The sequence below is a fragment of the Tympanuchus pallidicinctus genome, unplaced genomic scaffold, assembly GCF_026119805.1.
Source record: "Tympanuchus pallidicinctus isolate F22 unplaced genomic scaffold, pur_lepc_1.0 scaffold16, whole genome shotgun sequence".
NCBI lineage: Eukaryota > Metazoa > Chordata > Aves > Galliformes > Phasianidae > Tympanuchus > Tympanuchus pallidicinctus.
In genome coordinates this window covers 15,166,508-15,193,815 of record NW_026294679.1, presented here as the reverse complement: position 1 = coordinate 15,193,815, position 27,308 = coordinate 15,166,508, and the positions used below count along the sequence as shown (strand labels likewise).

Sequence of the window (27,308 nt, the reverse complement as noted above, 5' to 3'; positions counted from 1 at the left end):
GTAGCTTTGCTTCTCTTAAACATAAATGCTAATTTTATATCAATCTAATTTGTATTCTTCTGACCTAACCGGTTTTTAGACAGCTGCTGCTATTTGAGAACAGCTAAACCAGAATTATTCAATGACTGCTCGCAGTGAGATTAAGATTTTCATCTGATTCCACCTACTGGTAGGAATACAGCTTTCTACAACCATGATGATGGTACAAATAAGCAAAAAGTCCTTTGTGCACAATCTTACATAATTAGTAGAAAGTAAAATGAGAGATCAGGTATTTCCAACATGGAATTTCATATTTTACTTAAAAATATGCTAGTTAAGACATTTATAATATGTCAATATATTTTTTTCATTTTGTTTTGTTTTTTAAATACAATGCAGTACTTTACTTAGCAGGCAAAGATGTAGAACATTTTTTCCTTTCAGTTTCATAAGTTTTCAATTTTTATTTATCTTCACCATACTTCCCCATTTTAGAAGAAAACTGCTTCTATTTTTTTTTTTTTTTTTTAATATGAAGAAAATAATCACCTGAGAATTTCCAGGCGCCAGTATATCAATGCATAACTTAACGTTAAGCTTCTGTGCACTGGCACCTTGAAGAAATTATTCAATTCTTAATAAAAACAATGAAAAGAAATCAGCAGACTATGTAACAGTATTCCCTCTCATCTTTTAAAATACATTCTCACAGGCTGCATCAAGGCTTGACAGAGGTTTTTTTAAAGTTTCTAAATGAAAACTGAATTTTTGAAACACTAAACATCAAAGATTGAGAAAAAAAATCCATTTCAAAATTTGCTCTTACACAACTTATTTTACTTTGTGTGCACTGCTCTTTACATGAAACGAGTTTTACAAAAGCAACAATTTCATAAATACAGTTTTTTAAAGGTTTTTCAAATACACGCTAACAGTATATATTAGGCAACAAAACAAAGCAAACTGAATAAATCTTTTATATTCATATAATTTGATTAGAATAAATCTTTTTGTTTATATTCACATAAACATAACTGCCATGACATAAGACTCTATCCAAAAGAGAAATGATGTGTGTCCAAGCCATATAAGCATAAAAAGCCTTAGATGTTGGCTTCACAATGGCCAAATTCACCTCAGGGAAAGATTATTTTGTCTGGTTTGCAGAAGAAATGCAACAAAATACCAAATTCCTCATTTTAAACCACTTTGTGCAGACTCTCAATGAATTTTATTGTCATTATTCTTCTAAATAATTGGACCTGGACTCACTGACCTACACTTTACAATACAGCCTATAAAAAGATATAGGGCAAAGACCTACCTCCCTAACTGTACCTCTTCAACTGGAAAACAGCGATAAATAATTGCATAAAATTTGTTTGGCCCAGTAGGATTTGTGGCACAAAATGAAATAATCTGATTCCAATGTAGCATACACGCATGTCTGAAAAAATGTCTTATTCACGGCCACGTGAATAAGTATGAATCTGGAGCCACATCAACAGTTCTCCACTTAACATGTGCTTCCCAACAAGCAAAACAGTTAGAAGCAGGGTGAAGTTTGTGTATGCTGTTTCTCCACAAAGTACTGGACACAGACTGTGCCAAAGACTGCTTTGGCAGTTTCAGAAATAAGCTGTAGCAGTAAGGTGCAAACAAACAGTACCTGCAATTTCTCCAAATAACATGAACACTTGTTCTTCTGGACTTTTAAACATTATTTAACTTTGAATGTTAAAAAATAAACTAGTTACAAGAAGAGTAACACAGCCATGAAGTTTGGAGTCACATGTAAGAAATCTGTTGAGTCTACTGGATGTAAATTTATTGTCAAGAAGTATCTCTTTAAATACTTCTGAAGAAGTTACTTCCCATCTTAAAACAAGCCACGGACATTTCCATGTGCTATTAAATCTCCGTCTTGTTTGTGCACCATGACAGAATTAATAAACCCCCATGGCCAGGAACGTGGTGCAGCACAGCACAGACACCTGAACTGGCTCTGTGAAATCAGAAGCGCACAGATCCACCAGCACTACCTGGTTTTTCTGTCATGCCACAATTCAGCTCTCTCCCTGCCATTACATTAGCTAATGGAAGCATCACAGTACACAGTATGGTGAACACAATTCCATGTCACACATCTACTGATTACAATGTACTTGAGTTTAGATTATTTTCAGATTATAAGCATAAACTTGCTTTATTTGATCCAATCTTTAGTAAATCACAGTATGAAAGAGTATGAATTATTTTTTCTATTTTTTTCTGATGTGCTAAGGATAAGCTTAGAAAAAAAAAAAAAGAAAAAAAAAGTGAATACACTAGGTTTGATCACTCTAAAGAGAAGAAAAAAAAGAGGCAGTATATCTGTCTTCCTGTGCTTACCAGTGCATTAGATTCCTCTATTTCTGCTAAAATAGAGAAAAATAAAATTTTCCCCCAATATACATTCTCTAACAGAATAAATATACATTGACTGCTCCTCTGCTTGTTACCTCACACTGCATCTACTCTGTAAACAACCCTAAAACATAAATCCTAAAGTTACGTGTCAGTTTGTGTGAAAAAAACAGTATTTGAACGCTGGCTACAGTCTTCTCTGCATCTGCCTAATCCAGAGTTTTCAAACACACCCACTAGCAAATCTAACTTTTTTAAAAACACAGCTGTCTGTATAAAACTATGCTTCAAGAAAACATGCACTAACTGCTGCAGAAAAAAAAATTCACCTGCAGGGAATGGAATCTGAAGGCCACTGTAGGATATGACCTGCCCACTCTTGCCTGCCATGCTGGTGCAGACACAGAACAACATACAGCCTTTTTCAAAGACCAGATCAGACAGATCATCATTTGTAGCAAGGTAAGAACTTCAGTAAAGAGAAGATCTTTGGCTGGTACACATTTTTAAACCATTAGAATTAATGTTTAAATTGAGTAAAAATTGTTATTTTCTACTTTGGTTGGAGTAAGACATGATACACTAATCATACACCACTGTGAATTTCATTTGTGTTTGAAAAAAAACACAGGAATTTCATTTTCACATTTTTACCTTTACTTCTGATTACAGGAATACCCAACAATGCCACCTACAAAGTAATAACACAGCATAATAGAGAAATTTATTAACACCGCTAATAGAAGCTGCTTTTTAAATCTACCAAGATTTCAAATAAAACTGTACAAATAATTTTATCCACCAGATGGCATATGCCTCACACTTTTCTTCTAACAAAGTTGTATCAGTGATGTGCGAAGAACAGAATTTTCCAATTTTTTCTTATGTCCAAACTTAAGTAACAGAAATTATAAAGTCTTTCAAAAAATAAAAAGACGTGCTGTAGCCTAGTAATTATTAATTAATGAGTTCTCACACAAATGACACACAGTCATGAGCTACCTTGAAACTGCAGTCTCTTCCTGCTAAGCAAGTAGATGCTAATAGAGTTCTACCATGAAAGTTTTACCTGCAAAGCCCTTCAGAGATGTAGTTCAAGGTAAAGATGGTAGAAGAATCTTTTTACTACTATTGTTTACCCAAGTTCTCAAGTGAAATTAGACATATTGCAAAAGAACCACCATAATACAAAGAATTGATCATTGTTATTTACAATTTGGATATTTGCATCTAAGTGCGGATGCACAAAAATTTGCATGTAAACCAGATCTATTTGGAGAACAGTGATGACAATGATATTGGAATCTAATAGATACAAATATTCTCAACATTTTTGGACAGTGTTTCATTGGAATTCAGACAGATTTGCTCAAACTGGTCTCTTATAAGTGAACTTCTCAATCCTTAAGACTTCTAAATGTTGCAGGTCTGATTATGAGAAGTATCAGGCAACCAGCATCTCTAAAATAAGGGTAGTGTTATCCAGTATACTAATCATGAATCTTTTGTGTCTAAATGCCTGTACTTAAAAATTTTTTGTGACTTTTTTGAATAGTATTTTAAAGTACTGTACTGAAAATTACTACATAAATAAAGCTTTTCCATCATCCGTCTCCTGTTTGGGAGGATCACTTCTGATAAAGAGTAGTTCTGATCTCGTTGCTTTCATTGACAGATGTTGCTCAGATCATAAACAACTCTACATCGAATGAGGCTAAGACAAAGACCTGATGTTAGACATCATGTCAACAGCTGGCAGGACAGTAGCAACCTGCACTGCTGAACCTCTGAACCAATGACCTGCAAAATCTCGTGGCCTCAGAGCCAGCTGATACAAGCCAAGTCCAACCACCAAATTTGCCTTCAGCAGGAGGCAACAATTGCTTTTATGCCCTTTAGTTATACCTAGGTGTTATGGAAGATTAACAGCTAGATGAGATGTTAAGAAGCTTATTAATGAGAATAACCTCTTTTTACAAGAGATAGGAGAAAAATGGTAAAACAGGCAATATTTTTCTATAAACAGGTTATTTGTAGTAGAGACAAACTGATTTCAGTGACTTATTGGCTTGCTTAACATTAGAAAAGTATAAAGAAAAGTAAGACTGCTGAATGCTCAGTGGCAACAACACTCAGCCACATTATTGAAACAGTGCAGTTTCAAATTTCCCTTTGATAACTTGTCAGTGCTTACTGCATTTTTAATTTTACAGGCCTTCCTTCTTGGAGGGGAGGGGAACTGAATGAGGCAGAATGAAGCAACTATGAAGAAGATTGACAAAAAAAAAAAAAACAGCTTTCAATGTTACTCACTAATTAATCTAGTCTTCACAAGTCTCTAAGACTCTTGTCTTAACATCCTGGCCTGATAAACATCTAGAAATCCGAATTTGTTTTCCTATCCCACAGGCATACTGTGCCATCCAGCTCCTTTTCACTCAGCAGCTGTGGCTGCACGGTGACCAGTTTTACTGGAGATGGACTGTGGGCTCAAGGACTTGCAGGCTACTCAGTGTCAAGACACCAGCATGCCCAACAAGAAGGCCATAGGGACAAAGGCAGGAAAGGTGAAAGGCAGAAGGTGAAAACTATCTAGACTTCAGGTTGCATGGCAGAGAAGGCATGGGCACAGAGGCATGACCTAGACTGCAAGATGATGATACAATGCTTAGTAGAGGTTTATTCAAAAATTTAGACTTACTAGCAACTATCCTTCTGTTTTTCAAAGAAGATATCAACTCACAATGTTGCCTTAGGTTTGAGTCAACATAATATTTATCAATAGAACATAAAGAAATTAATCCCATCTCATTCAAAAGCTACAAAATCTGAATCAGCTCAACCATAGATCCAGTCATGGGTTTCTAAACTGTGATGTGTATACTTTAATTGTTACCTAGGCACCCAAACAACTTTTCCTGCATATGCATGTTAAATGTTCTTCTTGCCATGACACATGCAATATATGAGCAAAATCAGCTTAGGAGCTTTGCCCCTCATGTGAGAGAGATGAAAGCCTTTAAGTCTAAAAGTTATGGAAACTTGAGATACCCATGTTGAATTTTTTTTATAATCCTCCTCTTAAGGACTTTCAAGAAAATTTGATAATCTAAGCTTTCCAAAATTCTAATTTGCAAAGATACTTCATTTGTTTCCCAGAATTTTAAACCATTTTTTTCACAGACTATGATTTGAAATTCATTTGCTCAGCTTTCAGATTTGAATTTTTTAAGCCAACAACTAGTTTTAAGAAATATGTTATTTTTATCCGATACTTCCCATAGTAAATCATATTCCAAGGGGGGAGGGGGAAAACAAAACATCACCATAAAACATAATCTAATGAAAAATCCAAGAAGCCAGGAAAATAGCCCAACTGCCTCACATGCTTGCCCTTGTCACACCAACCCCTGATAGAGTACTTCTGACCATAATGGTTTAGAAAGCAAATGATGACTGATAATGTCTCTCCAAATTCCTTCAATTTTGCTAACACTTCCACTTGGAAGCACAATCTTTGTACATAACAATTGTGATAGTAATAGCATTGGTCAACATATTTCTTATTTCCAAAGAAAAACAGCAAAACATTCAATTTTTATTAGGACTGGAAATAGGATTTTGTTGTTGGCTTTTTCCTACCATTTTTTCTAAATTTCCGAAACTCAAAGGACCTTTTGTCAACTCTCTCTTTTATTTTTCTTCCAACTTTTTCATAGAACACTGGCTCCTTTTCATTACATTCTTTCAGTTAACTACCTTTTATATCTCATTAGTAAATTCTGCCCAGTACTGTTAAATCAGCTTCCACTTCTTTTACTTAATGAAAAAGGTTTTTTTCTTTTTTTGTTCTCTTGGATCCACTGAGTCACAGCCACATGGGTATTTTCTGTGATTCTGCTTTCATCTTGGCTATTGTGTTTCTTGGCAAATTGGAGAAATTAAAATTAGGAAGAATGAGAGGAATCTGATCATTAACACTTAACGTAAAGATTAATGAGTAAATACCTATTTTTTCCCTGATGAGTACAACAGAAAAAAAGAAGTTACAAATGTACTATTCTCTACAGTATTATGATGAAATAGACATTTAACTTCAGCCAAAAATACCAGCTCTTTTGGAAAGTCAGTTCCAGCCTAGAAGTGTAATACTACAACCATGTGCATATCAGTTGTCTAATGTGAAGTCTAAATGTCGTTTAGTTCACTGAAAGTTTCAATGAAAAAATCCCCAAAAGATCACAGAAAGAAAAGAACCACTCCCCATTTTCCTTTCAAGATCTAGTGAGAATCTCTTTGGAAACCTTCCTGGTAAGAAAGACTAAAATGAAAGAGCAAGTCTTAGAGTCATCCACTAAAAAGGAAAGGAGGGGCCTGAAAAGACCACGGGGAAAGACAGAAATAGGGGAGCAAATAGGGGACAGACAAAAAATAGTCATGGGTTACAGAGCCTTCTTCAGGGGAGTGAGTGGTTCTGGAGCTTGGACCTTCACCTCAGACAAGGCTCTTTCTCTACCATTAGTTGATAAGGTCAGTGATCTAACAGGTAAAAGAAAATTAAAGTCCTCATCAAGGGAGTGAGTATCACTGGCCATGGAAATTGACATACTATTGACTGCCTCTGACAGCGTGCATTTCTGTGACATCTGAGGGTGCAGACTAAATATCATCTGGTCACTTAGGTTACAGGAAGGATTAAAACACAGCAAGAAGAAGGCAATCTTTTCATTACTATCTACATGTAGTAACCAGAAAGGTGTTTATGACTCATTTTAATATTTTTAGAAAGATGTCTTAATACAGGACAAGAGATATGCTATCTGAACATGTAGTAACTTCACCAGGAACAAAAATAATAATGCACAAGCCATTGGTAACAGAAAGGTAATATCTCAACTTTTGCTCAATCTCCCCTGGTAAAGCTGCCCTGCTTTGTTCTGCAAAAACATGTGTATGAACTCAGTTCTAGAATTCAATTAAAATTACAAAAATGAACATGCTCTCTACCCAATCAGCCTGAAAACTAGGGGGAGGTGAGGGAGAACAACTATGATTCAATGGTAACATCATCGTGTAGATCATAGATCAGATAAATCAAAATATTCCCATATGGACAAAAAACTTGGAACTGCTTGAAAAAACTCAGTCTCACACACCCAAATTCCCCACGTAAAGTTTCACCCTGCTGTTTCTGATGATGGATTGATTTTCCTGTATCAGGAATTCCTTGTGCATCAAAAAGTTTGTAATCTGTGAAAGAACTTCTAGGAAAAGCAAACAAAACTCCATCTTCTGAATTTCACCTTAACTTTACTTGTAATTGTGTCCAACATATTTGTTTCATTCTCCTGTCATTTTAATAGGGAATTTTAATTCTGAAACAAACCACTGATGCATTTATCTTCTCAGCAGCTGAACCACTGAGAGGAAAAACAGGAAACAGCTGGTCAAGGCTAAAGTGCAATGAGAAATGGGTTCAAAACTAAAAAATGTGTCAAAAATGATCATAATTTACAAAGGCTTGATTTGGAAACATTGCAAATCCATGGCAAAGAAACAATGAGCAAGCTAAACAAAATATGAAATGATTCACAAATGCCTGTTAATGATGAAAGCCTGAAGAATTTTTTCTGCTCAAAAAACGCATTTGAGTTGTTACAAAAGTCAAGTCCATTTCCCACTCACTATTAAAAAAAAAAAAAAAAAAGAGAGGAGAAAAAAGAAAAAAAACTTGATAACTAAGAAAAAACGCCTATTTCCATCTATACTGCTAGAGAGCAAGAAAATCAATACACTGCCGCTTTAAATATGAACCATCCTATACTTCCCACCTGTTGGTAACCTCTGCACATCTTCCAAGTATTTCAACTTTGGTGCCAAAGAGTACAAAGCCTCCTTTCACAATCATGGCGAAACACAAGAAGTCACTGGATTTTAAGTTCCAAAAGGATATGTAAGTTAGCCAGAATACAAGTAAATTTCCAAATATATGAATGTTTATGAAGCACTCTTTTTCCCCTTTAAGAACACATACATTTAAAAAACACAAGTCACCCAGTGCAATCTTAAGGCTGTAAACAATAGAACAGAAATCTAATGTTATGGTTCCCATGGCAACTGCAAGGTGCCTATATAAAATAAAATATCTTACATACACACAGGGTCAGAACTACAACTGCACCAACTTTGTAGCATCATGCTCTAAGTCTGCAAATTTACTCAAGATAAATTCCTAATGGTTTTCTCTCAGGGGTCCTTTTCTTGATCTAGCTCATAGTAACGCCTAGAACAATTCTCCACAGTTTGAATACTTTCTTATGTTTCTGCTGAAAGATAAACTATTCAGAATTATCACTCAGGCATAGAGAAGAATCTAAGTGTTGATTGGCCACATACTGAAGAAAAAAAAAAAAAAAAAGGCAGTGACATTGGCCTTATTTGCTTTCAAATTAACAAACATTAACAGTTGGAAATAGTGGGAAAAGCAGTTCTTAGGTTGGTTTTTAACTATTGGAAACTTAAGGTTCATCTCTTCTGCAGACTACAGTGCAGCACAGAGCTAACTAAGGTTATTAAGGTAAAAGAAAATTTAGCCACAGTAAGTGTTTGGGAGCAATTTGTCTTCTCCAACTCCTGAGTGCAGTAACTACCTGCCTCTAAGTCTACAGAACAGATGAGATCATTGTTTGTTTGTAAGGCAGCCAGGACATCAAACTCGAGCCCAGAACGAGGGCTTCCAAGTAGTCTGCACAGTAAAAATGCATGCAACGGATGCTTACCATAGGGGTTTCATATGCACATTTACACAGATATTTTTGTTTTCATTTGTAGGTATAAAACAACTACTTAATATTAACTTGGTGAACAGCTTGTTTTTAAAATGTTTGATGTAAAATTATGGATCTCTTGAAGCCAGCAGCTCAGCTCCATCTTGCACATGCTTCTTTTTCTCCCTCCAGTCACACTACTTCAATAATATATTTTAAACAGATTTCAATATGATGTTGTAACATGAAACTAGTGCAGTTAATAATACAGCCTTTGTTTTGCTCAGGTTTTACTAATGAAGGCCAGTGTCTGCTGATTGCTTGAAAACAATTTTCACTGTCAAGAGAATAATATCAAAATAATCAGGGGGTCTACAAGAATTAACTTAAAATATGACAAAAACATATGCTATTATGCTTTTATTATAGAATTGAAATCTAAATTTTTGCAATAGTCAACTGACCTTACAGTTACTGGAAAAGCTAACTTTAGAAAAAAGAAAAGACTTTTATTGTCACAGAAGTGAAATTATTCAGAGTCCTGTAACAAGTGATTTTAACATAAAACCAAGGTTGTTTTTTGTTGTTGGTTTAGTTGGTTTTTTTTTTTGCTACTATTGCACGATACTCCATACTGCAATGGCAAACTTTTGTGTAGGTATATCCTTATTTATAACGCTTAGGAAATCCTAGCTTCAAAATAGCAAGAGTTATAAATCCAGAGATGAAAAGACTCTTCTGAATTTCAAACAAATGAGAAGGCAAGAATATGATCTGTAAGGAAGAATGAGTGCAAGCCAAGCCAACATACTTTCCTCTCTCATACTCAACCAGGGGATTGATGAGTGCATCTAAAAAAACGAGGCTTCAATCTCACTTAAAAAATGACTGTATCCAGGTAGTTTCAAAGTTTAAAAATGGATACTGCCAAACAATTTGCAGCTCTGTCTGATACATATGTTTTGCAGGGAAGGAACAGCTTTTAATTGTATAATTTTCTAGTCAAATTACTAGAAGAAAACCTAAAATGTGGTTTCAAATGTGAGAGTTATTTGTTTCCAGCAATGCCCCACTTCCGACATTCCGAATGAAAGCTGTGTGCTGTCTCACTGCCCTGAGTCACCCCAGCCCAACTGCTGCACTGATGTAATTGGCTCTGGTTGGTGTGGGAGCACCCTCAGAGCCTTCTTGTCCCTTAACAGTCCAGTTCATATTCAGTTGGATAGTAACTGACAGCTGGATTATGTTCAATTCTTTTTAAGTTGTCACCAGCCCATACTTTCAGCTAAAATTCTTTGCAATCAGGGGCTCACAACTGTATGATATCAAATCACTAAGAGGTTGAATAGCCTTATATCTCATGAAGGACGCCTTAAGTATTGTGGCAAGTATCATTTTACATATTTTTATTGACATTTCACATGAATAAGGTACACATCTTCCAATTATTGTCAAAGAAAGCTTATCCTATTTTATAAAACTTTTCAAAATGTCCCAAAAAGACTGTGAAAAAGCAAAATAAACTGAAAAATACACAAAATCTCCTAGGTCCAGATTTTAGTTATTCACATGCCAACAGAGAGACCTTCATATGGCATAGTTTTTATTCAAGCATACCAGAGTAGTAAGCAACCCAAACTTTTCAACAGTTCATGTAAGTAATGAAGATAAGTTAGTTTCACCTGAGAAAGAATTCAGAAGCACATCCAACTTTAACACTGTAACACTCCAAAATGAACACTTTAATATGCAGCACAGAGATTTTCTAAAACAGATCTTCATGCTTCTTTACAGTTAATGAACAGTCACTAGAAGGAAAGTCAGAAAATGTGGAAAAACTGAAGGCATAGTATATTGCTCTTGCCAAGACTCCCACACTATTGGCTCTGACTACCTAAGTATGCTCACAGCTAAAACTTATTGTTCATCATTTGGCCCCAGACTGTTAAAGCCATAAGTCAGCTACAAAATAACACAATGTATTATGAGATTTATCTCTAACTCTATCACACATTATAGTAATGAAGTACAGGTAAGAAAAAAACCTCAACAGACAGAGGCTAAATTTTCTATTTTTAAAGCTACCCTGAACTGAAGTAATGCAACCCAAAGCAAACATAAGCATAGAACTTAATTTAACAAAGTTCAATTTATTTATACAGCACTTAGTGAAGGGAAAACATAATTTCATTCCTATTTGGCTTCTCTTTTGCTTCTTTTTCTTTTTTCTTTTTTTTTTTTTTTTCCCCAAACAGTCAATTTTGCTAACAAACTTTTTTCTTTAAACAAAATACTAACTTCTATTCAGAAACAAAGAAATAAAAACTTAGACAGGAAACAGCTCATCCACATGTGCTAACTAGTTTAGCATATTCATATAAATCATTAAACTAAAAGCATGACAACATTAATAACAGGCAAAATCCTTAGACACTGACAGAAAAAAATCACTGTCAAAGTGGAAGCGAATCTCTGCCATTTGCAGTTATTTGCTTTATGTCATTTATTTCTTGTAAATGTTAGACTACGTATTTTGTTTGCAATGGGGAAAAAAATTTGAAACTCAAATCTGTCAAATCCACAGTAATTGTGGAGTATCAGTTTCCTAAAACTATAACATAAAAAGTGTTACATTTTTGGTATGCATTCAAACTCAGAGAAGGGAGGGAAAAACAGTCAATTTAAAGAATTCCATCTTTCCCATGTGGAGCAAGGAGGAAAGAACTATGAGGAAACAACATAATTCTATCAAAATAATGATATCACAGTAAACCAAGATCTGAAATTTCTACAGGAACAACTAAAAGAAATGAAAAATCACAAGAATTGAATGTTTTTTGGCTGCTTTGTGGTTTGGAAAGCTCAGAGTCTGGTAGAATAATTTCGCCCACACAACTCCTATCACCAGCTAATTTCTTGTGGCCACACACCAGCTAGCGTCTGTTCTAGGACATTATACCAGCCATCTCAGTGAACCACAGCACATTTCTGAAGACATTTATACTTCTTTGTATTACCATTAATACAGAGGGTAAGGCAGATGCTTCCAAGTTATTGTTTCACTTACAAGTTTGCAGTAGGCGACTGCGAGGCACTCCATCGGGATGTGACGTGGCAGGATCTCCCCTTAGCAAACATCTTCTAATTATATAAATTATGGTTTGAATACAATGGAAACATACATGTATCTTTCAGGATACTACTGGGTTAAAAAAAGAGTTGAACTATACTGACAATTAAAGGTTACTAGTAAATCCTATACTGGATAAAAGCAGCCATATATATATTTATTCTTATGAACATACAGGATTACAAACCCTTCCTTTGATCACAAAGACATAAGTTCATGTTAGCATTTCATGTAAAGTGATCCGGTATTTAGTTAGTGCAGTTGGTTGTCAAAACAGATGTTACTTCCACAACTGACAGCAATATACCCATCTGGCACCATCTATCTGGAAATTCATTTCATAAACGCCCGTAAAAGAAGGCTGAAAATTCTAAAATCAAAATCAAATTGATGTACGTAACTTGTATTTTCAGAAATGCCACAAAGGTATTCAACAAAGATACACCCACTGGAGTGGGCTGATAGCTCTCTGGAAGGGGGGAAAAAAAAAACAACAAACAAAAAACAAACAAACAAACAAACCTTAATGGGATGAGAATCCCATTACATTATATTAACTTTCTTAACTTATTTAGAATTTGCAATTAATGTTAGGTTTAAAACTTCAGAGAAATGCCATACGTTGAACAGAAAAATATTTGTGTCTGACTCTGTGTATTTCAAAATATTATCCAAGATTAGTATTTTAAATATCACATTAATTCACATGACAATAAAAACTTTGTATCTACAGAACCTTTTCTCCCTCCTTAACTGTTTTGCTAAGAGATGTCACCAACTCTAGATCAACTTTATGGAAAAGTAGAATTCTTATTATAAGAATCCTTAAATAGTCATACGTAATCAAAAATCCTTACAGTGCATTGATCTGAATCAAAAACCCCATGCACACACACACACACACACACACACACACACACACACACAAAACCAACCAACCAACCAAACAAACAAAAAACAAAAACCAGATGCTGAGTTATTATAGCAGATGATTAAATTAAGTATGAAATCTTAGATAAATCTAGTCTAAATTCATGTTTCTATGTGAAAGCAAACATGCAGGCAATTTAAGTTTTAAATGTTGCTATGCTGGTATTCAGCAGGACAATAGAGCCTAGCCGTTATAATGTATCACTGTGATAACTTTTATCTGACTAAAGTTCAGCCGGCCAGCAGAACTCTTGCTTCATGAAGCCGGAATTGTTGGCATCAGGAATGTAACCACGCAGCAAAGATGGTCCTGGCCCTGCAAAATTAGCCTGGCTACAGAATTCAGCTATTAAAATTGCAACTACATTGTTACAGCTGCCGCCTGGAGATCCTGAGGTTGCCTACCTGGTTAGAGGGAGTCACCCAAGGGGATTCCAGAGCTTAACAGCTTGGTCAGTGGCAGGCCGGCCACTTCAGTCATAGGACTTTACCACTCCAGCAGTGCATCAGGAAAAAAGGAGGGGACTTCAGCACTATGAACTAAACATCTCACAGACACAGGTGATTCAATGTTTCTAGAAACTCTGGCTTTTAAGCTTATACACTGCTAGTATGACGCAGCTGAGCTAAAGAAGCAGCTGCATTGCAGGAGGCCAAGCAAAGCTAATGCAAATGCTTACACTCTGTTTTCTTCCATAGCAAATTCTTCATATTTGGGACACTTCTACAATAGACTACCGTAAGGAGCCTGCACATCTTCACTGCTCCATCACTGAAAAGTAAATGTCCTTCAGATACAACAACTTTTCTTGTCTATTTGATCATAGTAAGCCTTGATTATATAAATATTTATATATATTGCAACCATATATAGTTGCAAAAACTACATGCAAAATTTTAAAAATAATTTGACAACAAATCTTCTCTCTACATACAGTGCATAAACTAAGTTCATAGGAGTACAAATTTGCATTTTAAATATCTATATACAATAATTATGTGCTATATTAAAAATATACGTGTTTTTTATATAATCCAAAGCCTCAGACCCACCTCCCTATGTAAGAAAGTAAAAATAAATAGCAATAAAACAGCTTAATGTCTTTCCTTGATTAGCACTAGAATTTTTATGTAAGGGATATGCACAAATGAGAGCCACATTTTCCTACTTAAAACATAAAGGTCTCTATTGTTCCATGCTATGCCAGCACTGCTATGAAAACTTAATTTCTCTGACTTTTTCCCCTCGAGAACAGAAGCACTGTTCACTTAGCTGTTCCAAACAGAATGCATGCTCAAAGGGTGAGATAAGAGGAAAGGAAGAACAGATTACTATATTCATTTACTACTTATTGGTATGAAAGCTTCCTACAAATGATCATAATTCACTGAATTATTTTAACCCACCATGTATGTACAACAGGTCTGTGTATTTGTCACATCCACTGAGTTAATTTCCCTGTTTGTGTAAAAATATCTGTAAGGCTAATATAAGCCATAAACACAGAAATATTATTGCAGAAATAACACAACAGTAAAATCACAGGAAACAGACCAAATACTCTATCCATATTATACATTAAGAGATCAAATGCAGAGGTTAATAAGAAAAAAAAAATATTTATAGTCACCACCTGGGGAATTTTTTTTTTTTTTTTTTCTTCAAGAAAACACTCTCCACATTGTAGTTATACAGATTGTTTTGCTGTGCCTGTTAGTCCTCTATTATAGCAGAATGCTTCCCACTTAAGTAATTATTCAGCAAGAACATCATGTTTATTTCCAGGCTGGCAAAGGAACTCCTACAGAAATTGCCTAATTAATGGCCTCACACCCTAAAACAATTCAGTATGATGTGGCAATGGTGTGAAGTGGTGAAACACTGATGCACATTAAAAGCCCAAATCACATCAGAAATACCTCATGAGGAACCCTAAACACATCCTCACCTTTCCATACTTAGATGAACAGAAGTAACCCCAGACCTCATCCACAAAACTTCTCCCTTTTCCCTCCAAAAAAAGCTTACAAATGAAATACAAATGCACTGTGTGAATATCTTGTAAGATAAATATGTGGCTCATATTAATTCCTTCATGGGAGTGTGACCACGCACCACGCAGTGAACATGCTGTGACAGCAAGTTTGTGCTTTCACAGATTAGGACATTAAATGCCACAATAATAAGCAGCACCATAAACTTCCACCACCTGGCGCAAAACAAATCATACAGATCTGTTCGTGCAGCTTTTCAATTGCCTATTTAAATGGAAAAATATTTTTTGAAAGATACTAGGAGGGCAAAACTGTCATGGAGCTCCAGAGCCATCAAGTCTGTTCAATTGTAGCACTGACAAAATGTCATGTAATCCATTCAACCAATTTAACAAATTCCACCATCATTCCACCATTCCACCATAATTCATTTTTCCACTGTTTCTGTCCTACTGAAGGCTATTCCAGAATCTCATCACTAACTGCTAGAAGCTTCTTCCATTTCTCAACCTAAGTGCTTTGAGGACCAATTCATAAGCATAGCTGATTATCTCACCTTTACCATGGTTATCTTCCTCTCCCCAGATGTTATTCATACATCTCAACAAAGAATCACATCCTCTATTTTGCTAAGCTAAGGATCTTCTCATCTTACTCCTCCTGAAGCAGTTTCTCTTGCTGTGATCATCCTGCTCACTTTTCCTTCTCAGTAGTCACATTTCAGATTAATCCTTCAGTACCAACAGCCAAAATCCCCTTTATAAAATCCATTGACCATTACTTTATTTCTACCACAACAGAAAATCTTTCACTCTTTAATTCAAAATAACATATCCTGGATGTGCTATATTATTTCCACAATAACATTTGAGGCATTTATGATTTCAATTCTAAACTTAGAAAATTTTGTATTATTTCTTAAGGAAATAAAAATTAGACCTACAACAGTGCATTATTACATATTATTTAACCACTGTATATATATATATATGTATATTTTTTTTTCAGGCAGAAGGATTGTAAATATCTGTAATTTTGAGGAAATACTTCATTTTTCAGAGTAACTATTTTTCATTATGATCTAACACTATGCACTTACCGTTAGATACAATTTATTCCAGGGAATGGTTATAGTGTTAACATCAATAATGAGAAACAAACCTATCAAATTTTTAATAAACATATATATGCCATATATATTCAATTTCTGTATATAACTTATACAGAATGTATGTATGTATACAGAATGTATGTATGTATTAATGTGTATGTGTTTGTACATACAGACATGTATAAATATAAAATTATATGACATTTAGATTGTATATAGAAAGTATGCAATATGCAGATATATAAGTAATATGTATTATACAGAAATTCAGAATTTATATTTGTGTATCTATATAAAATGTGCATATGTATACATTTATAACTATACATATAGATATGCACAAGTATATCTTTAATATAAATCTAAAACTATGCATTTTCTCTCAAACCAATCTTAAACCCAAATGAGTTTCTAAGGATAAGACATCTTCTGAAAAATAGCGTTCAACATAAGGTTCAGCATGGCCAAGTGAAATATCCTATTGTTACTATGTTTACTAATTGAAGGCATTTTGTTGAATGAAATGTCATCATGTTAGCAAGACTCTTATAAGTGAAAACAAAGAAATTATGAAAAGCTTACCTCATACCATAAAGAAGTCTCAAGAAAGGAATTAAATTCCCACTTTATTAAGCTCTGAATTATAGTTAGCTGTTCTGTTGTAATCCTAGAACGCTTCAAGCCACTGTTGTTTTTCTTCTGCTCAACATAATTCCAAGCAACAGTTCCAATGTGCCCTGAAGGTAAAGTTCTAACAATTGCTCTCGTTCCAGTATAAACTGATTTTTTAACCTCCTTATCATTTTTACAAAAACGTCTTATTAATAATGTGGAACGTTCCTTTTTGTTTCTAAAAAAATCCTCCTCCATCTCTTCTTCACAGTTATCATTGCAGTCTTCAAAATGGCTCAGAAAGGGCTTTGAGGGCATCCTTCCAGTAAAGTTGTTTCCAAAGAAGCTGTGACCCGAGCACACTTTAACCTTTCGTGGTGCTCTCTCCAGACAGAAGTACTTATCCCTTAAAGCGTCGTCATACAAGTGTTGCCCATTTTCATTCTCACAATTATTTGTCAACTCCACTAATGTGCAAGTGCATGCCGGGGAAGCAGTAGTGCTACTATTGCCAACACTTACTGGCTGTAAGCAGTCATTCAATATGAAGCCATTGTGCAATTTGCACAAAGCCTTTGATATATTCCTTTCACTAGCACAATGAAAGTGAAAAAAGGCTACTTCATCAGTATCATTGCCATCACTCTTATTTACTGCTGTCTGGCTTCTTAGTGAAGGTCCATTCATTTTCAACTGAATTTCAGCAAGCATAGCTCTTTCCAGTGAAACAGGAATTCCAGTTTCTAGGCACGCCTCTCCCCCTGCTAAAGGGCCACAAGATTTATACAACTGACCGTATTGGATATTGCTCTTGTAGTTCTTCTGCACAATGTTACAGTTAATGTTAAGAAATTGCACTGAATCAGAGATGGCGTTATTCCTCTTCCAGAAGTTTTCATTAATATTGTCATCGGTCATTTGTTTATTTGTCAAAGTGAATATTTTGGGCACTGAGCCCTGAAGACTTTCTTCTTCCAGCCTGTGTAAATACGAGACAGCGCGTGTGGTTTGCCTTCCTGGACTGGCAGTATGTCTTTTTATAACACTGGTGTCCAAAGCATTTTCAGTATTTTCATCTTCAGCAGACTGAGCAGGTATCACTTTACCCTGCACGACAGAGACCAGAACAGAAGCTGTCGTCTCTTCAGAGGTCATCTTGACAGTCTTTAGCTGCTGAATGTGTGGTGGGAAGGGAGTGTCTACAAATCCTCACTCCATTATTTCTGCATAATAAAAGAGTGCTAAATAACCAAGAAACACATGATAAAACACATCCTGACTACTTGCTCCTTTTGAACCAGGGAAAAAAAGAAACAACTTTGTTGTTGTTATTTTACTGTTGGACTACAGGGCTCTCTTGGTTGTATGTTATTGGCAAGAAATGCAAACATTTTCAAACCAGCTTCTTAATGTAGTACAGCTTTTCAACTTGTCTCTTCCTACAATTAATTCTTCTATATGTAGCACATACATTGTTGCCTTAGGTTGTAGAAGACCAAACACGTAATCCATGCCAAAAGATATACCCACTCAATAGTACATCCAAAAAGTTGAGGTTTTCTGTAAAGAAAAGAAAAAAATATACATATTTTAAATAGAATCTATGGCATAAAGTCCATCATCACAGTTATGACAAAAAGAAATTGTTTTGGTGTAATGCAGCTCTTGTTCACAGTAACCTTTACAGTATTACTGCGCAACCATGAACAAAACACAGTTTTTTGCCATAAGTTTATCACTGATAAAGTCAAGCAGGAAGGCAAAGTAAGTTAAAATACTAAACCATTTATAAAAAAAAAATCAGGAAGGCTTAAAAATCAAAGCAATTTGACGTGTAAAAACTATTTTATTACTATTCCTATATTACTCTCCTCAATTTACTATGATTAACATTTTATTTTAATCTTAGAATATCAGCTTTCATCCTTACTGGTTGCTGCTCTTCATCCAAAATTAGTTCGCCACAAATCAAAAGATAAAATACACTCTTTAGTTAACAGGATATCTGATATGCCATTTTCTCATGAAATGAAATGCTAAAGTACAACTAAATGCAAGAGTTTTCCTGCAATTGATCTCATGAGAAAGCAAAAACAAATTTAATGAAAAGTTACATTCAGCTACAAATATGATGACATAAGGTTTGCCAGCATTCTTTCATTCAGAAAGTAATTATAGTTAATGCATACCAAAAAAAAACAAAAAAAAAACAAAAAAAAAAACAACCACAATGCAATTTAATCCTTAAAACAAGGTTTCAATTTTATTGATGTAATAATGGAAGAGATATGAGGGAGAGCTGCAAAGGAAAGTGACACTGACAGAACAAAGAGCCACAAGTTTCACATTCTCCACACATTACAACACTCGTGTGCATGCCAGAGCAGCACAAGGATGGAGACCCCAGTCCTGGACAAAAGGAAGTTTTATCATCAGAAATAAAATAAAAGCTGGAGTTCACTGAAGAGTTGTAGAGAAGGAAATAGCAGTAGTTAGATAGAATTAAACTAGGATCATACAGTTCACAAAACATCCCATAAAATAAGATTCTGTGACAGTACAAATGTAGAGAAGATGCATTAAGAAAGCAACACCTAAGCAATTCCTGAAGCCTGTATCCCACAATGGACTCTGTAAAATAAAGTCGTATCCTGAATTTCATTTTAGTTCACTTTAAATATTTGATAGTGTGGGTTTTTTGTTTGTTTGTTTGTTGGGCTTAAGCATAAATTTTTGTTTGAATTATTTTTAAGAAAAACACGCACAGACACACACAAAAACAACTAAGAATCTTAGCAATAATTTTATCCTAACATTTCCTATCCTTCTTCCCTGCCATTGGTCAAATCCCTAGATAACAACTTCCATCACTTTTTAGGACCACACACTTGAAGAAAACTGAGAGCAACTAATCTAGAAATACTCTGATTTTATTTCTTCAAGCCTAAATCTACATACAGCAATGCTTATCAAAGGGGGGGGGAGGGGAGGGAGCTAATAGGCAGCTGCTTCTTCTTGATCTTTGTTTTACTCATGATTTTTTGTTGCTATACAAAATAACAATACTTCATAACAGATACAAAACATGCATATTTTAGTCTTCAGTATCCTTTGAAAGATTTCTTTCATCTATCTAAACATCTCAGTCTATTGATTCATCCTTCCTGTCTGCAGCAGAAAAATTCCATGCAATCCTATGAATATACAAGTAACTGAAATATATTCACAAAAATACTCTCTGTAATACTGCTAAGCCAGAAATAAATACTAATGGAATAGGTTATTACTCCAAAGAATATACCATTCATTGCACTAGTTGATCAATTAAATCCTTACTAAACAATGTCACTCTAAGAGGACAAAAAAACCACTTAATTACACAACTTTGACAGCTTGTGTAAGTGAATTCAAGATCATAAAAACAACCATGTATATTGAAATTCTTTCATCATTCTTTAATGGAGAAACTTTAAAATCATAATATTAGTAATAAAAAAAAAAAAAATCACATTGCTGATTTGCTTCTGCAAACACAAAACTCCAGAAATCAGAGGTCCATTTATATCTCAGAGACTGCCCACAAAGCTCATTCAGTGGCCCAGACTGTTCTTCCAGGGTTTTCCCAAAAGCTTCCTTCAACTTCCTTGTCCCATCTCTCTTGACATCGATTTCCACATACACAGCCTCCAAACTGCTTCTATCAGATCTCTTTTTCCTCTAGAAAATTTCATCCCAAATCCTCCCCATCGCAGACTTTTTTGCTCACTCTTCTCCTCAGCTCCAGAGTCTACGTGCCTGCCTGTCCCCCAGCATCACTCTTCTATATGTGTCTGTCTAAAATCTACTTCCTCAGGACTAATGTCTGCTTAAGAGTATCTATGTCTACATCCAGCTGTTCCCATCCTCTCATGGCCACTGTAATGTGATAGGGAACTGATCCACCTCAAGAATTCTTTGCTCAAGTATCTTTACAGCTAGATCACTTTCCCAATCCAGTCTCTGTATGGTTGTGGGAACACCTGTGCTACAACAGCAAACAGACAGCACTGGGAAGAGAGGAAAAGGCCACTTCAATTGGTTTACACATTTCTGCAATCTGCAAAAGTAGTTTGATGTTTCAGCTATGTCCATCCAGCATCTGGCCATCACCAAAACTGTCAAATTCCCTCCTGTCTGCACTCCAGGCCTTCAACTCCCCATTACCTCCCCTCATACATCTCGACACCACAGCTCCACTCAGTTAAGTTGATTCAGCCACAAGATTTGTCAGGAAACTTCCCTTTTCACCCAAACAAATTGATTTGCCTTGTGGTCAAACGATCACTCAAACATACAGGAATAAAATATCAGAACTGCTTAGCAGGGACCACATATCTCAACAGCTGATTGAGTTTAGATCATGCTTGCTATGATGTCTAAAACCACCCTGAGCATAAAACCACAGAGTAAGAGAAAAGCTATCTAATGCATGGGTATGTTAAAATCTCATAAAGCAGCAAGTAAAAAGCATAATGCCTCTGATCTGTAGACAACTGCAAAACTATCTCAAACTGAGCTCTGTTTAACAGATGACAAGGGTTTCATATATCCTCCATTACTCTCCTCTCAATTTCTGCTTTTCACTGTAATCAACAGAATTCACTTTAGCATGCCCAGCAAATTCCTTAAAACATTGGAATTCATTAGACAGGTTACAAAGCATGCTAATAGTGCTATAAATGTTACCAAGTGCAGAACTGACAAGCTCAACCAATAAAACAGTACTTTGCAACTTACTGCAAAATTGCAGAATTTTCATTCCCTATGCCTTCCTCTACCTGCATATGGGTGGCTAAAGCCTATATCCTTGTATAGAAACCTCAAATATATAAGTGCATTTGCATATAAAATTATTCAAAACCACATTTTCCTGTTGCACATTCAGCTCAAAGCACACTGAATTCACAGCTAAATCTGCATATAAAAGCACATGAACTAGATGATTAAACCTGCGTTCTATCCAACACATGCTAATATTTCCTAAAGCCAGTAGATTAGCTGATGAAATCTATTAATAATCACACTGGTTTATTTTACAAGGCTCAAGTTATGTCAGAAACGTAATGCGCTCCTTCTACTCAGAAAAGGAAAGTAAAAATATAAGAAACTAGTTCCAGCATTAGTGAATCATCTTGGATTCATAGGTCAGCCAACAAAGACATAGGAATAATGAAAATAAACAATGTGGCGACCTTTCAGCACACATTCACAAAATATATTAAGCCTGAAAACACAAAACCAATTTGCCTAATTTTTTTTCCACTGCTGCATACAGTTTAAGACTAAAAGTTCAAGCCAGTTGTAATTAGCATTAAAAATAATTTAAAATAATATTTAATAGTTCCTCATTCCCCAGCTATTTGGGATTAAAGATCACAACAGACTAGGTAAAACATACTGCCAGAATAATCAGAGACTATAAAACTGGTATCAGTTTAACCTTTAATTCCTTATTCAAACTAATTTCCTATTGAAATCAATAGAAATTCTTATTTAGATAAAATAATAGAGTATGCCAAGATTTACTGTGCTATTTAGCCTAAGTAAAGGTATCTAGAGGATCAGAACAGTCACACAGTGTGGTACACCAAAGAGCTTTTAGATGCTAGGCTGTCAGGGAAAAGATGATTAGCTCAACAGTTGAAGATGCGGCACTGTGGGAAGAAGCAGAAACTCTGTCAGTGGCAAAGCAGGGCTACGGGCCTCATAGTAAAGATGAGGATTATTCAGAGAAGTTGCATGCTGCCAGAGATGCCAAACTCAATTCAGTATTTTTGATGCTGTGGGAGATTTAGGGAGAAGTGGGTAAATGCTTGGTAGGAGCCAAGAGTCTAGAGAAAAAGGGGGACTGACAGACATATGTGAGAGAGAACAAGGCGCATGCCAATGGTTTCCATGGGCAAAGTGCTACTAGAGCGGGATGAAAGGTAATTCAAGACAGGGCAAATGCAAGCTGCCTGAAAATCTCTGCTTCTTCAAAGGCTGTGCTGAGATGCTATTCCAGCAACTTTCATCCTACGTGTTTTGTGTATATGGTGACCATTCATCCTAAATTGAGTTTCAGCAAATTAATAAATATGGCCGCAATGCACATGGTGTAAGTAACCAGCAAGTACGAGATTCCTGGGAAACAGTAAACTAGTGGAATATTTTGGCACGGGTTAAGTGGATACAAAATCGTAAATCATTATCTCATGCCACGCAGAAAACTGTGTTTAAACAATGTAATCTCAGTTTAAGCCCTTAAGGAAACAACTGATTCCTGAGAAAGGTTGTTTGTATACTATGACTGCACATTAGCAATAAAAATGAGTTTATTCAGGTCTTTTTTAAGAAATAAATAAACTATGGGTTTTTTCCCAGACAAAGTTCTTGAAAGGAGTAAGAAAACCACATTTATTGACTCCTCTTTGATTTACCCTTTTAACCTGTATCACATACATTACTAGTTTTTAGCTTAGTGTCTTATCTCAGAAAAAAGCAGAACAGACTAGCGTAAGAACAGGACAACAATGTGTCACCATCAGTTTTCTAAATCTCTCCTCTGCCCAAGGAACCACAGGGAACCAGTAATGAAGAAATAGTCAGGCCCTTAAAAATCATTCAAGATGTGCAGAAATCCATTTCAAACAGTTGGAGGCAAGTTATAACAACATTTTACTTGGAACAAAGCGTCGTGCAGAATCTCAGATTTACCACCAGTGTCTGTGCTTCAACAACAGCAAAAAAAATCTCAAAGAACAACAGTATTTATACACCCATGTCAAGTTAGAGAGGCTTTTTTCCTAATTTCTAGAATACTTATCTAAACATGATCTAGTATTAGATGTCTCAAGCTACACAAATGGTTGCCAGATGGTGAACCCTCAACTGCCTCATCATTCATCACTGCATTAGGCAGAATCTGAAGCTCCTGCCAGATACCAGTTCCAAGCTGCATTTCTTTACAGAACCTCAGTTTCTGTACAAGGAGAAGCACTGAGAGAACCTGCCATTGAGTTCATCTTGCTGTCAGTGTCAGTTCTTTGTAGATCTGAAATTATGCATTTAAGTAAACTTTGTTCAGTGGTTACTTGAAATTCATGCTAAATGACCTAATTCTTGAAAGCAGTAATTTCATCATCAACTCTCTGATGAGTCCTCGCATCTGAAATGCATGACTCCAACCATTAAAAGTTAGATTATCCCTCTCCATATTTAACCAAGTATTCCTGGAACACACTTTCCATAATTCTGAAAATGGTCTTGAGCAGATGAAAAGGATTTCAGAGCACTAAGTCCCCCATCAGGAAAAGGGAGAGGGGTAGAATCTAAAACAAAAATCTTCAAAGAGCACAGAACAACTGACAATTGAATGCATATAGAAGATAACAAATAATGCTTATGCAGAAAGAAAAACAGGAAATAGTAATAACAATAAGAAATTTTAAAAATCAGGTAAAAGAAAAAAGGACCAGTGCATCAGAATTTCAAGATGTAGGAAATCAAAAGCAATCATGCCAAGTATGCAGAAAAGGACAAGATTAAAAACGAGATCTGAGGTGTAAGATAATCAACTGGCAGACTCCAACCAGATTAGTTGGTTCCTCATTCCCCACCACCTTAAACAAAGCATTTTCCCTATCTCCTGAATGTGAACTCCTTCAGAGAAGGGAATAAACAGATCTAGAGGAGTGAGCCGATGAAAAAGGAGTCTTCCTCCATAACCACAACCATCTGGTCCCTCTCACATCATCATATGAGTTGACAGAAACAGTTCAAGCACAAACAAAGGAGAACAAGGAGAATCCAGGACCAATGCAGGAATGTATATGCAGCATCTCACATTGAGACAGTTTTAACTGGTCATCAAAATACATCCTAAAAATAAATCTACCAGAACACAGGCATGTAAGCATAAAAATCAGAGTGGTAAAAATCAACATAAGTTACTACTAACAAATAGGATAAAATACAACAAAGAAGAGACCATAAGGAAAGATCCATTACTTAAAAGGCAGGAAAAGAAATTTATGAGACAAAGAAGACAAATCTTTTATGCCTGTATTCTTTCCTTCAAATAATAAGTGTATTTTAGATCACATTTAATTGATCCTTACACAGTTTTAAACAAAGGCCAAAAGCTCACAACACATTTCAGGTGGCATCTGCTGGATCTGATTCCAGTCAGCACTTCTATCACGAACTTTCAAGTCAGATTATGGTAAATTCAATAAGCTTTGATGGTACAGAACTGGGAGATGTTAAGAGTCTGACACCTAATTATGCCTCAGCACAGGGAGATTTCCTGACATCCCTTCAAGCCTCAGCTCTTCAAGGTTTACATGATCTAATATGGACAAGTTTAGTAGGGAAGTTCTATTTAACCACTTCATCATTCAATCAGTGTACATCTGCTAATTTTTTTATTATTATTTTATTTTTTAAGCATACAGGTTCTTTGGAAAATATGCATCACAACACACAACTAGTTCAAAATGATGAGATATTTCAGAGGCCTTTTCATCCAAAACCAGCAAGATTCAGAACTTCTTCTGCCTTTAATATTTTCAAAAAATTGACAAAGAACATATCGTTGACTGTCCCTACTTCTTTCTTACCTGACTCTCAAGATTCTCTATGGAGGTGTCTTTTTAGTGTGAAAACACTAGAAACCCCAACACTCCCTCTCACTGTCTGAATAAACTACCTTTTCCTAGTTTCTATTTAACTTTGCTTTAGCCCTGAACTAAACTATTGTGAAGCAAGATGTGCCCCAGCCACAACATAAAAAGAAAAGGACAAGTAACACCTTTGTCTCTTTCTGCCTCAAGCAGGTCTCCGCAGAATTAGCTCTGTCTTTAAAAAGGGGATTAATAGAATCTAGTAACAATGCATCCTTAATGACAAAAGATCAAAACTACCTCATTCACTCAGGCCCACCCAGGGTCTTGCACAGATCTTCACTGAACAGCAAACAGCATTCCCACTGCACTGATGTGTGCGAACTTCAGAACCAACAATCATTCTTTCAAATCCTTTGAAACGTCTACAGCTTCAAGTAAGGAAATAATGCAGCTATCATCCCATTTCAAGGCTTTGTCTACCTTTGAGGATTTTATGTTTCTGGATTCAATGCCACCATTCATAGTCTTTGTTCTACGCTTCAACAAGTTCCCAAGTTCTCCAGGTACACCTCTTCATTCATCTTGTTTCACAGTCAATTTATGCAGTTTCTCCTCAGTAAATGAAGCACAGTCAGTTCGTTCACTAATATAAAATATTTTAGAAAAATAACAGAAGAATCTTCTACTGATTGGATTAAGAAGAAGTCCAGCAAGCAGAAAGAAGGAAGAGGATGTAGAGGAGTTTTGTGCACAACCTCAAACACAAATCACCTTAAAAATACTGCAAATGGTGTTTCCCTTAAAATACAAATGACAACAATGATTTTCATCAAAACACAAACAGTAAGTATGGGAAGATTGATTGCATGTATTTCCTCTCAGTTGCCTGTCATTTCTGTGGCCTCAAAGTGTGAATACAAAACAGAACACTTGCATTCAAGCATAATTGTTCTGAAATCTGGTTATCAGATTAAAAATCTGCAACTTTGAAATGTTAACTATTTACAACAATAAGTACCACTTGTAAACACAGTATACTCCCTCCATTTGTGATGTTTTCATGGATATCACCTTAACCAAAGGACAGCGTTTGTCAAAGACAGTTTTTTCAAGCCTTTAGAAGTTAGTGCCACCAGCTCAGCCCTACCTCAGGCTGAGTGTTTCAGACTCATGGGCAGGGCATTACAGCATTACATTACAGAATGCCAGCCAAATTCAAAGCTCTGTATGGAGCAACACCTATTAGTCCAACCAAAGCTTCTCCCTGCACAGGCACCCAAGGGAAAGAAATGTGCACATGGGTTTCTACAGCAGCACATTTCTTTACCCAGATACTGCAAGAACAAGCATTAATCCTGAGGATCTTCTGAGCAGCTTGCAACCAAGCAATACGTCAAGCTCAAGGTAAGAATGGTAGAAACTATATCAGCACTATTATTTTTCATCCTCCCCTGTCCTGAAGGGGTATCAGAGAGGTTAGTATCACAAGACAGAAAACCCTGCCCTTCCAGCAGGAAACTCCAGTTCTGGCAATCCTCTTTCAGAATTAGAATCAGTTAGATTCAATGATCCTCAATGGGTCTGTTCCAACTCAGGGCATTGTGTGATTCCATAACCTTGTCCCAGAACAATAAAATGCCACTGGTATGTAGCTTTCCCAACAGGTAGCACTTCTGTCCAATGGGAAGCCATGCTTTTAAGGGACATGAAGAGGCAGTGACTTATATTTT

General features: G+C 35.7%; 1 protein-coding gene across 6 annotated transcripts in view; it reads right to left on the bottom strand.

The window, feature by feature from the left end:
- PLCE1 (phospholipase C epsilon 1) overlaps positions 1 to 27,308 on the bottom strand; it is a 149,645-nt gene that overhangs the window by 107,452 nt on the left and 14,885 nt on the right. For all 6 annotated transcript variants that reach the window (XM_052677947.1, XM_052677949.1, XM_052677950.1 and 3 more), the window contains exon 2: positions 16,904 to 18,493. In XM_052677947.1, coding sequence (XP_052533907.1) covers positions 16,904 to 18,088 — 1,185 coding nt within the window. In that variant the 5' untranslated portion in view covers positions 18,089 to 18,493. The remainder of the gene's footprint in view (positions 1 to 16,903; positions 18,494 to 27,308) is intronic.